This window comes from Misgurnus anguillicaudatus, chromosome 24, assembly GCF_027580225.2.
Source record: "Misgurnus anguillicaudatus chromosome 24, ASM2758022v2, whole genome shotgun sequence".
Lineage (NCBI taxonomy): Eukaryota > Metazoa > Chordata > Actinopteri > Cypriniformes > Cobitidae > Misgurnus > Misgurnus anguillicaudatus.
The window spans coordinates 46,948,855-46,961,983 of NC_073360.2; the positions used below are offsets into that span (position 1 = coordinate 46,948,855).

Below are 13,129 nucleotides of genomic sequence, written 5' to 3' on the forward strand. Positions count from 1 at the left end.
ACAATCTGGTTTATTATTTGATGTTCGTGTTATTTTAGTTGATGATTAATATGTAGCAGTCATTGAGTACGTTTACATGCACAGAATAAGCGGATAACTATCAAAAATCTGCTTATTACAGAAAACTGTTTTCACGCGTTTACATGCAAATCAATAAGCCGGCTATGCAGACAACTGCGTTTACAAGGGAATTGAAGAATTATCAGTTTTCTCGCAGGCAGTGACGTCACCGCCTATAGTACGCAATAGTCGTTCAAAAAGTCAACGGTATATCTGTCTTAACCTGTACTGTTGTATCTGTTCTCGTGTCTGCAGAACCTGGAAATGTAACATGAGCTTCTATTTTAACAGTTGCCAACTGCTTTAGTCGAGCGGAGACTTTTATGCGTTACTTTGCGCTTACTTCCGCGTGTGACGTTTATCTTTCATACGTGAAGACATGTGCACATGGACAAAACCATGAGAAAGCCGGGTAAGGTGTTTACACGCCACGCGAAATCGGCATAATGAGCAAAAAACTACCTGTGCCGAACGGTTTTTGCTTACGCCGTTTATGGGCTTTCCCCGATTAAAGAAAACCGATTTACGCGTTTACATGACCCCACGTGTTATCAGTTTATTAAGCATAATCGGCGTAAGACTGTGAATGTAAACGCACTCATTATTAGACGTAATTTTGCGTGTTTAGGCACAGTGATGCAGCATTCACGTGTTGGTGGCGCCCTCTGTTGGTATATCAGGGAATCGTCACCCAGTGTTATTTAATATGGTTGTGTGACCTACTTAGATCTTATTCAGACTAAAAACTGCTAATTATTTAAGTTGTTAATAAGAAACATTTTGTGTACATATTAATATATTTATTTCCTTTATGTTCAATTGTTACAGAAAACCCACACACAAGTTTGTAATTCAACAAAGTGTTCAGTAAAGCAAGAAAACCTTTACTATTAGTTCTGACCGACTGCCTGCTGCTTTCTGCACCTATAACTATTCACTACATTCCGAACCCTACATTTCACGGGTAAACTAATATTCTTATGTCTGGCCGCCCCATACTTGCTCCGATCATAAAAATAGTTACTTTAGTCACGATCATGCAACTTGCTAAGTCAGGTGATAGACATAAATCTGAGAGTCCTGGTGAATGTGCCCCATGCTCCATTCAACATCAAAACCTCAGTGTGATAATATCCTGACAGGATAATCTTGCAGTAATACCAGACTCCTTCTTATCTACTGGAAATAATATTTTCTAAAATAATTCAAATAAATCAATACAATTTCTGAAGAATTCAGATGAAACAAATGTAACAATTTGTTATACCAGGCAGGTTTCAACTTCAAACATCAATTAAAGAATATCATACAGAATATGATTCAATTCCAATTAGTTAAAATGATCAACATTTGCAAAAGTTATAAAATCATGCCTGGCAATAGACACTCTGGCTACAGAGTTCTTCCATCGTGGATATAATACACCCAAAATGGTTCAGAAAGATTCTTGTTAAAGGTTTCTTCCATGATGTTTGAATTAGGGATGTCCCGATCAGGTTTTTTTTGCCCTCGAGTCCGAGTCATTTGATTTTGAGTATCTGCCGATACCGAGTCCCGATCCGAAACTTCTATAATGCATAAAAAAAGAATAATGAAGAGCGAAAAAACAGAACCAGGATGTTCCTTATGTCATGCCGCACGCATTGCTGTTTCTGTGTGGAGTCAAAAGAGTCTAACTCTGTGCCAGCGCATAACTACAGATGTGTTAAAAAATAATGAGAATACATATAGTATATGTACTGGGGTTAAATTGGGATTTGTTTTTTGGGGATGCTCTGTTGGGAGGGAGGGTTCGAGGGGTAAAATGTTTAATCCTGATGACAGCAAAGCCACTGGTGTGTTTCAATGACATTTTGGACCTCTGATAGGATTTTATAAGTTTCCGTTTTAAAGCTGTGCCACATGTTGACCCAAACTTTAAAACCTGAACTTTAAATTATGCAAATCTATGAGTTTGACACCCTATATGCATTTGTTGCACATGTCATTATGCACAACTGATCAAACTTGGAAGGAAGTTATAAGAATCAACCTCCTTGACTAATTCTAGGCATAAGATAGGCTACCAAAAAAGACTCAATTAACAAGAAAAACAACATACTGATTCAGCAATATATCTTATAAATTAGCCATAGAGATTTCCTAAGCTGGTCAGCAGTTAGTTATAAAATACCTATAGTTAGGTCGTAATTAATCTGTATAATCAAAATACATTATTTTATTAAACTATACAATCAGTTGTATCCAGTTATCTAGTTAACATATTGTAATGAGATGAGTGACATGGCTATACATACTTTAATACTTTGTTTCTAGACTTCTATTAAGTTTTCTCGACGTGGGCACCATTCTTACCTCTCTCTCTATCTCTCATCTCTTCAGTAATGTCAAATGATCCTGCGCGAATGCGCGTTCTTGAGGTTCTGAGTGAGACGCGGTGCTGCGTCTGAGCACATGGTGACAAAAACGATCAACGCGTTGTTTAAATGAGCGGTAAAACCCCGGTTTTGTCGTGGGTTCCTTGCACGCAGGAGTGTGAAGCCTATGAATGAATTTGAAAGCATGTCAATAGGCTTGTTCGACTTCATGCGGCGCCGCAACAATCGACAGCCGGGTGACGTCAAACTACCGCGAGAGTAATCCGCGAAATCATACGGAGGAGTTTGCTTTTAAATCGCTCTCGCGGAACTTAGACGTCATCCGGCTGCCGGTTGTTGCGGCGCTGCATGAAGTCGAACAAGCCTATTCTCTTCTCATCAGTTCACACGCACCAGGCGCGGAGCAGAGCGAGACCTTAATGGATTTTAAACCCTTCATATGTATCCGAGTCCTGATCGGGAGGTAACGTCCGATTCCGATCGAGTCTGAAACCACGTGATCGGGGCCGATTTCCGATCACGTGATCGGATCGGGACATCCCTAGTTTGAATACACACAGAGTGTGGGAGTTTCTGAGTACAGAATGGCTCCCAGAACATTTAGCCAGGCCACCTCTTATACACAGCTTGAGACAAAGACATCATAAAACTACAAAAATCCAGTTTGACCTGTACCAAGTGATACTAAAGAGCATCTGGTCAAGATCCAGTTTGACCTGTGCCAAGTGATACTAAAGAGCACCTGGTCAAAACTAGCCAGAAGTATCTGGCAAAACCCCACATCTACAAGAAATGCATCTTATATCCTAAGTTCTAAAACCTTGATCCATATATAGAAATGAGACCTTTTTACTCATCACACCATGACCTTTAAACTGAAACCAAACATGAATAAAAAATTGCAATCTCAGAACAGCAGATTCGCATGTCTCTCGAGTCCGCAATGTTTCCGACTCTGAGTGAGAATCTCGGGTCAATTCGCGGCTCGCGTGGTTCAGCAGGTCTCTCGAGTTTGCAATGATTCCGGCTCTGAGTGAGAATCTCGGGTCAGTTCTCGCGCAAGTCAGATGGTTACGAGTGGATCTGTAGAGCGAGCGAAGTCTCATTAATAATGTTGAAAGAGGTTTCCGTGTGTGGTGGCGCTGTTTATGGTTTTACATTGAATTGTAGTAGGACTTAACTGATCCGGGTTAATGATACTAGAGACTCGTGACTCATGAGTTAATTTAAAGATCCGGGTGAAAGATCCGAGTGAGTCACGACTCAAACAGGTCTATTATGAACACAAACACTTGAGGAAATAATATCATGTATTCAGTGTGAGTCATGAACTCAATACAGATTTATGAAGAAATGTTCATGTGGTTTAGGACATCTAACACTAATAGTCAGCTGTGTGATGGATTTATTTGACATTTAAACACACAGTGTCTCAGTTACTGAGGGATTGAAAGAGGAACATTACATGAAGAGATGGAGGTTAGAGATTTGTGGACAAACTCCGTAGTTTTGCATAATTCACATAAAGTCTCTGTTCTCTACAGGTTGTGTGGTTGTAATATCACAGATGAAGGTTGTGTTGCTCTGACTTCAGCTCTGAGATCAAACCCATCACACCTGAGAGATCTGGATCTGTCTTTTAATAATCTAAGAGATTCAGGAGTGAAGCTGATCTCTGATGTACTGAAGAATCCTGACTGTAAACTGAAGATACTGAGGTAAGATTGTGATCTGATGTTCAGACAGAAATCACATATAGATTATAGTGATGACTCGTCTGCCAACCGCTTTCTCTTTCGTTTGTGGCAAACATCATATTGTTAAGTCTGAGTAACACCGAAAGCACGAGCAGATTCATCTACCTCAGCAAACTCCTCTCGTAGTGCCAACATAAAAGTGTAATGACTGCAATAGTTCAACAGCAGTGGATAAGTCCATGTCGCCTTTTTGCAGATGAACGCTTGTTGCCTTAAATCTGTTTAGCACCTGGTTCCACAGTGTAGTCATTATCGTCGTTTCCAGATTATTTATCTTACCAGCGAGTGCGGCAGCATCACGTCTTGTGTCTGCTTTTTCATTGCAATCTGCAGCAATTTTTGCAAGTGCTTTTCTAATTGCATTGTAGTTTTCATAGAGAGCTTTGGTGGAGTCGTCCCTACGGTTCCATCTTGTGGCACACAGAGTTTAAGGGTCAAATTAATGTGAATGTCACTGTCATTAAATACCCGATTCCAGCGATGAGTGGATGTGCTGCAAAAGTTATAAAGAGATTGTAAATGATGAAAAAATGATGTGACCTCATCACAGCAATCATCTATGCTGTTCACCCCAACAAGATTCAAAGAATGAGCGACACAGGGCGTGTAATAAATTAAAGGGTTTTGCATTTTTAGCTGTGATTGAAGTTTGTTTTATTTACCGGACATATTACTCGCATTATCGTAGCTTTGTCCACGACAATTTGACAAGTCCAACCCCAAGTCTCGCACCATTTTTAGTACACACACAGCAAGGCTTGTACCTGTGTGGCTATGGATGGTCTCAAATCCAAGGAATCTTTTTAACTACTCTTCCCTCAGCATTAACAAATCTAAAAATAAATGTCAACTGATCAACATGGGAGAGGTCTGGTGTTGAATCTACAATTTTGGAAAAATATTTGGCCTGTTGGATTTCAGCTGCTATTATGTTATATTCTATTTCTTGCCCATTAACGATATAAACAGATTCAAGACAACAAATATGAGGGCTTACCTTAACCCTTCTGTCCATGCTTCTTTAAATGTTCTTGTATAAAGGGGTCAAACTTTGCAATCAGTTCAAGCAAACCAAGATCATTTCTGTTGTGTGGTGAAATACTTGTATGATTACTATGTGTTTGTAAGAGATGTTCCTGGTTTTTCTACAAGGGCTAGGATAAATAATATATATTTGTGTCGGTTTAAAAGTTTAAGTGGGAAAAATTCTTTTTTGTATTCTAGCGCAGCTGCTTGGAATGAATTGCCTGACTGTTTAAAACAAATTAAGGAACAAGGTCTTTTTAAAAGAGAGGTTAAGGAATGGCTATTTAATTAGGTTTTTAAATAGAATATTATATGAAATGTTGATGTGCTGGTGTTGATTTCATTCCCATTATGAACTGTTTGTCCATTCTTGAATATATGAGGACCACAATGGAAATAAGCTTGAGGCTTTTTTATGTATTTTTATCCTCGACAGTTTATTTTAAGATGTGTATGAACAGGTCTTTTGGGCTTGATTGTATCTGTTTTAACTTTTATTGTCAAATAAAAACAAACAAACAAACAAATCCTAGTTTTTCCTCATGCTCTCAAAACAGAAGCCCTCTTTCTCCCAAAAACTTGACAACGGCTAATACACACCTCAATACCTCCTTCCAGTAGTTTTGTTCGGCCTTCATCTGCCAGCAAATCGTAGCATCGACTACAGATATTTGTTTTGCTCTGTTTATTAAAGCAAGCATGTTATGTCGGTGATCCGCACTCTTTTCGTGGTCTGATATCCTCTCAGGATGTTTCCAGTCACAGAAGCCTGTAATAAATGTATGATTTTGTGATGAGAAAAGTTTGCATAAACAGCAATAAACCAATCCAGTTGACGGGGAGTACAGTAGTCATTCCTTAGGAACAATTTAGATATTTTGAAGACAAGACTGTAATAATTAATTTGTAAGAGAACGTGTTCTTCCCCCATTCCACAATCTCATACAGATGTTGGATATTTGGCAGCCTGATTCTGATAGACTGCAGCTCCACGTTGTAAACTCTTCCCTCACTTTTACTGTGATGAACCCCCACAAGACCAGATCACCAGGAACAGCAAAGCATTGATTGTCAGTTTCATCATCCATCTCAGTCTGAGTGTAGGAGTTTAAGTCTAGCTGTTGCTTGATTGTTTCTGGATGCTTCGGCTCATCAGATGCACTTCTGTTTATTTGATCAGTGGTGTCTCCATCACTGATTGATTGTGCAACAGAGCATAAATTTGCATCATCTTTAGTGCTGCTAACAGACTGCTCGGCGCCAGCACGAAAAAACCTGCATATTTGTGGGATTTTGTGTAAAGTGGCTTAACTCTTTCCCCGCCATTGACGAGATATCTCGTCAATTAAGAGAAAACGCTTCCCCGCCAATGACAAGATCTTTCCGCAATACCGCTTTTATCCACCAGGTGGCGCACTTCCACAACTTATACAACCCGGAAGTATTGCCCTCTGACAAGCTGCTGCTTTGTCTTTTTTAAATTTTTGTTTGGCACTGCCACTAGCTGCTGCCACTTCTCTGATATCTTCTTGTTGTTTTGGTCGCTTTCGGATGTCTGCCAATCATTTTCCAGATAGCTGTTGTGCGTGTCATGCTTACTTTGTAGATGCGCAACTTATGTCTTAAAGAGCAAGTACTTTTGTAATTTTATTAAATATTTTTTATTGCTGGTTTCAGTTGGTGCCTTTTAAGACTTGGGTGTGCCTGGACACTCGTCCAGTTTGCCCATATGGTTAATCTGCTCCTGAAAATAAGTTGCTGGGACACAAAAGACAGTCTGCCGTCCATAACATCTCAGCGGGAACAAACGTGCACATGCAGAACTGTGATCTTTCAGGCTTTGATGGTCACATACGCTCATAATTAAGTCAAAATGTCCATTGGCATATATAAATGTATATAGAAAGGTTATGTGTAAAGTGAAAAGTTTAGGCAAAAAGTGGTTTAGGACGTATGAATCCATTACTATAGGCTTGTAAGTATAATTGACAGCTTTAACTTATATGTGAATCAAAAGAACAATCTGCTACTTAATGTTATATTTATTTGTCTGTTTTTTCATTTGTATCTCTGTTCTTATTTTATCACTTACTGTTTACTTGATTATTTAATTACTTGAGAACTTTTTACTATTCATTAATATTAGAAAAGCATTTATGTTATCCTTAGTGGTCACTTCTGATTGAAGCCAATCCTTTATTCCGCTGATTTAACTCCTTTGAAATAAAATACAATTGTAGTTCGGGGTTCCTCTAATGACTGTTGTTACCGCCAACAGCACAACATATCCCGGGAATATTGTAATCTTGTTGTAAACCTCCTGGGAGTGTTTTATTGATCTTCATCTGGTAGTTGTGGCTGCTGTGATCATAGACTAAAGCAGTCCGCCCCTGCCGTGTTCACATATGCCTAAACAAACTGAACCAAAGAGAAAAAGCACCAGATTCTGAAACATAGAATCAGGTCTGAAAACACCCTAAGATGTCCTCAGACAAATATTGTTCAAAATTCAAAGACAACATTTATAAAAAGTTTTGGTCCACTTTAAAGGCGAAGTCCACGATGTTTGAAAAACGCGTTGGAAAAGGAGACGGGCCGACTACCAAAACACACTTATAGCCAATCAAATCAAATCAAATGCCGGGTTGCGTATGTGTGGGGCGGGTCTATCAACAGAAGGTCCAGATTCTATTGGGGTAGGGGCGTGTTTGTTTAGGTGATTTCAAATATCAACATTGGCTTTCAAACATCATGGACTCCGCCTTTAAATGTTGAATAGTGTATTTTAATTTAATCTCAGTAATGTATTTGATAACTGAAGCTGATTTTATTCAACATTCATCACAACACTTTAACTCTTACTGAAAGTCACAAACATAAAACATTAAAATTGAATTATTATGAGAAAAAAAGTAAAGAACAAAAATCATTCAGAAAAAAAACATAAGAGAAAATTTTGTGATGTCTGATGAGAGAAATCTGATTTCATTACTGTATAAAAAATAAATCACACAATTAATATAAACATAAACTGATGAAGTTCATTTACTTGTAAATCTCACTGATGTGTTTTAGTAAAACACAAACACGCATAAATGAAACTAAAATGAAAATGTTCATAAACACTAAATGATGACAGAAGAGAAACAAATTCAACTCACTGTAGATTTGATCTGTGTGTGAACAAACTGTGTGTCTCTGTTCTCTACAGGTTGTGGTGTTGTGATATCACAGATGAAGGTTGTGTTGCTCTGACTTCAGCTCTGAGATCAAACCCATCACACCTGAGAGAACTGTATCTGTCTAATAATAATCTAAGAGATTCAGGAGTGAAGATAATCTCTGATGTACTGAAGAATCCTGACTGTAAACTGGAGATACTGAAGTAAGATCATCTCTCTGATAGTCACACATGTACTGAGGTTTAGTTAAACATAAACTATATGAAAAAAACACACTAAACTCTAAATGATATAAAGTCAATGAGAGATCTGATCAGTAAGCAGATAAATCAGCAGTCTCATGAATAATTATGAGACATCAATACGTCATCAAAGTACTGCAGTGTTTCACCACAACACAACCTGTAAAAAACAGAGATAAAGCTTAAAATTAAAATAAATTCTCCTACAATTAAAATGTTTGATGTTGTGTTGTTAGATTTCCACTACACACCTGACTGACTTAAAGGCGCAAAAGAGGATGTTTTTCGCCGACCGAGAATCCAAAAACGGTTACTGAGTTTTTTAAATGAGTGCATGCGTAAGAACAATTGGCTGATGTTTTTAAGGCCCTATCTTGTGCACAGATGACGTATATTAATATTATTACTTTCAGTGCACCTAATAAATAGTATTTTATCATTTAGTAAAGACAGTTTTAAGTAATATTGCAAAAATGTATAAATCAAACATCCTCTTTTCCACCTTTAAGTTACATAACCCGTGCGTCTATAGACAACACACACAAGACATTTATCCTCACCGGGTGTCCACAGAAGACAAACACTCAAGAGTCACAAAATATTTTGTCCATTATGAAAATATTCATCGATGACTCGTGATGCGGACGTGGATGATTCTGATTCAATTCGCAAATGTCAAGAATTGATTCTTAAGAGTTATTTTACAAAATAATAACGTGATGTTATCAGAACCAAAAGGCTGAACTCAACTGTGGGAGGGATGCTGCACAAGCGCACCGCACGAGCACCCACAGCGCAGCTTACACGAGCAGTAGAGAAAGAAAAACCAAATACATCTAACCTTATTTGACTAATTCTAAACTGCAAGAAAACAAAATACATGTTGGGATGATCTTCATCTGCCTTTTCTCAGTGAGCGGCAGGAAGAAACAGCGCCTTTCATTTACGGACTCATCTGATGTGCTAATAGTGTTTCAAAAAACCTGCCGCTAAATGTTTAGATATAGATAAGAACATGAATATACTTCTGTAAAAATATGCACATCATTTGTTATTTGTTACACATCGATATGCCGGTTAACATATTAATTATATATGCCAATTCTGAATCGATTCATGAGGGTCCAAACGATTCTCACCCCTAATGAACACAAACACTTGAGGAAATAAGATCATGTGTTCAACCTGACAGACTCCAGTCAATGTCTTTGAATATGATTTAATCACGACTGAATCCTCCTCATCAGAAAGAATACAAGAGTTTATATAAGATAGATACATGACAAAGTCACATCATTTATCTCTAATATGATTTATTCTTCATATCTGCAATTCTGAAACTCCTCTCTGTTATCATGAAGACAAAAACAAATGTAACTTTTTGATAACCTCAGCTTTAACAAGTCATGGGGTTTAAATTGAAATCATTTAACCACACATACTTACTCTATTTCAACACATTTTGTTGTCAAAAGCATACAGTACAAATGTTCAAACCTGTGAGGAAAAGACATGTTAGTTATAATTAGTTATGATTCATTTCAATTTCCTTCACAACGTGCAACAAAACTCCTCTGTTAAAATGTCATAAAATGTAGTTTGGTGTTTCTTTGATGAAATCTTTGCTGATATTATTGGGTATGAAGAGTTTTTCTCCTCGTCGTGTTGTTTTTATAAAGATGATTAAAAACATTGATCCATCATTGACACTGACACACACATTAAAGCGTAACTAAACCCCTGGTCAGAGCCTGACTCCACCCACTGGCAATATTTGAAAAATGCAAGAAAAGTGGGCAGATCCCAACGGAGATAGAGGGGACGAACTTAAGTGTGTAATGAGATCGTAACAAGGGCGTGGTGAGCTTGAATCTGCTTACGTCACGAGTTACTTTTTGGACCCAACATCCAATAGGAAAATTCAACTGCAGTAGCTACCGTTCAACCTGAAGAGGGCAGCACTCAGACGTTTTTACACCATATTTTATAGTGTTGAAACACTTTATATCCTAATGTCAAAAAACTTACTAAAATCAATGAACAGCACTAATAAAGCATCATTCTTACAGATCATTAACTAAAAAAAGTTGGTTTAGGGTTTAGTTACTCTTTAATAATGTTTTTATAGATTGAGTGAAATTTATCTTTAAATGATGTAACATATATTAATGTAAGATCATAGTTATGTTATCTCCAGCTGATATTCCTCCTGTAATAGAGGAAGATTATTACATCAAATACCTGATGAGAATTACAAGTGTGAGTCATGAACTCAATACAGATTTAAGAAGAAATGTTCATGTGGTTTAGGACATCTAACACTAATAGTCAGCTGTGTGATGGATTTATTTGACATTTAAACACACAGTGTCTCAGTTACTGAGGGATTGATAGAGTAACATTACATGAAGAGATGGAGCTTAGAGATTTGTGTCAAACTTTGTAGTTTTGCATAATTCACATAAAGTCTCTGTTCTCTACAGGTTGAGTGAGTGTGATATCACAGATGAAGGTTGTGTTGCTCTGACTTCAGCTCTGAGATCAAACCCATCACACCTGAGAGATCTGGATCTGTCTTTTAATTATCTCACAGATTCAGGAGTGAAGCTGATCTCTGATCTAAAAGATGATCCACATTATAAACTACAGACAATAGAGTGAGTAGAGCTGATTTAAATAAATGTTTAAAGTAAACTAATGTAGTGTTATTTAAATTCTAGAATATAAATATTAGAAATAAATGTAAATTGATCTGCTGCTGTTATAGGCTGTGTATCCTTTAAACACAACAAACAGAAAATATGAAGTGTACATGAACATCACTTGATGCTTTGTCAGATCAACACAATAAGAATTCAATCCAATGTCTGAGTCTGTTTACTAACTGTGATGTTGAGTTTGTTCACTCCAGGATTTAATACTGTGATCTTACTCTTCTTACACATTATATATGATGTTTGTTAATGGGGTTTGTTTGATAGGCCCACACCTCTATAGTTATGAACACTTGACTAGATGTTCAACTTAAACTCTTTTTATAACATCTTGGTTCCCTTTCAGTCGGTCACTACAACGTCACGTCGTGACCGACGAATTGGGAACTCGCTTAGAGAGATCAATCTACTTCGAGTACTACTAAAACGCCATTGAATTTGGCATTGAGGTATTTGCATAATGCTGACGCCGCCCTGCCAGGTGCGTATATAAGCAGAAGGTGCAAATATGGAAATTAGCTATTTTCGCTTCGAAAGCTGGCAGATCTACTGCTATCGAGAAGAACTTACCTGCTCGGGAAGACGCTGCTGGCTCGTAGTTGATTGAGGATTCCAGCCTTTGCAGTGGAAGCTCGCGGATCTTCACCTCAGTTTGAACTTGAGTCTGAGTGTGTACGTTGCCTCTCCCTGCGCGCTTCATCAACTCAGCACAGCTAAGAGTGTTTTTCCTTTAAAAGAGCAGCACGGGTGGAATTTGTGTCTTTTTAAAGACAGCCATTCTCTTGTGTCACGGTGGGGTGCATCTTTCTAAAGACATCATTTCGTCCATGCAGTTCCGGATGCAGCAAATGTATGGATTCAAAGATGGTCACAATCTCTGTCTCTCGTGTTTGTGGAGGGTTCATGTTTTCACTGCGAGAGCATGCCCTCACAGATATGCGGAGACGGGTTACGTTCCTCCGGGAACGCCCCACCCCTTCGGTTGCGGAGCTTGGTTAAAGGTGCCATGGGAAAATTTTTGGATTTTTTTTTCTGCATCACAGTACTGAATCGGTCAGCAGGTATGTCCTCTGGCTCTCAGTGCTGATCCGCAGCAGCGGTTCCAATGGAGAACGGTTAGCTCATGTTCTACGAGACTGCCGGTATCTGTTGGTCCCCCCCATACATGTCGCTGCATTGGAGGTGGGCCGTCTGTCTCTGAGGCTGACTCGGATCCTCTTCCCCTTTCGGGACGGGTTGCACACCCCGAGTTTGATCCTGAGATGACGGCCATGCTCCCTCGGGCGGCGGTGACAGTAACGTGGAGTAGACCCAATCTACCCCACCCGATCTGTCCTGCCCTTTATGGTTGGTACACGGAGCTGCTCGTGCGTCTTAACACTCACCTCCAGTACCTTCCTTGGGGTCATTGAGAACGGTTGGCTCGTGTTCTACGAGACCGTTGCCGCAGGTATGTCAGGTTAAGGCTCTGACAGATCTACACGAGGGAGGTCACAACTCAGCCATCAGTGCGTCCAGGTCACCACCAGGCTGTTGGTTGTGCGATGTCCACATTACTGGTCCAGGAACACATATCAGGCTGTGTCTCGCAGAGTGAGGTCGATAAAAATCGTCTCCTGAATGTCCAGACTGGCCTTTTTGGCGATGTGGTAGAGTGCTTTACAGCAGTACTCGACTCCAGCAGACTGAGGCCATCATGCTGTGTCGGAAGCCAGGTGCCCCCTTCCGGTCCATCTACGCCGCCACCTCAGCCTGCTCCTCGCCGTGGGC

General features: G+C 39.1%; 1 protein-coding gene across 1 annotated transcript in view; it reads left to right on the top strand.

Annotated features, from left to right (window-relative positions):
• The window catches only part of LOC141361723 (protein NLRC3-like), an 843,841-nt gene extending 832,535 nt beyond the window's left edge, over positions 1–11,306 (top strand). The window contains exons 8-9 of the mRNA XM_073863417.1: positions 3,983–4,156; positions 11,129–11,306. Of these exons, the coding sequence (XP_073719518.1) occupies positions 3,983–4,156; positions 11,129–11,306 (352 nt within the window). The remainder of the gene's footprint in view (positions 1–3,982; positions 4,157–11,128) is intronic.
• Positions 11,307–13,129: the final 1,823 nt, after the last annotated feature.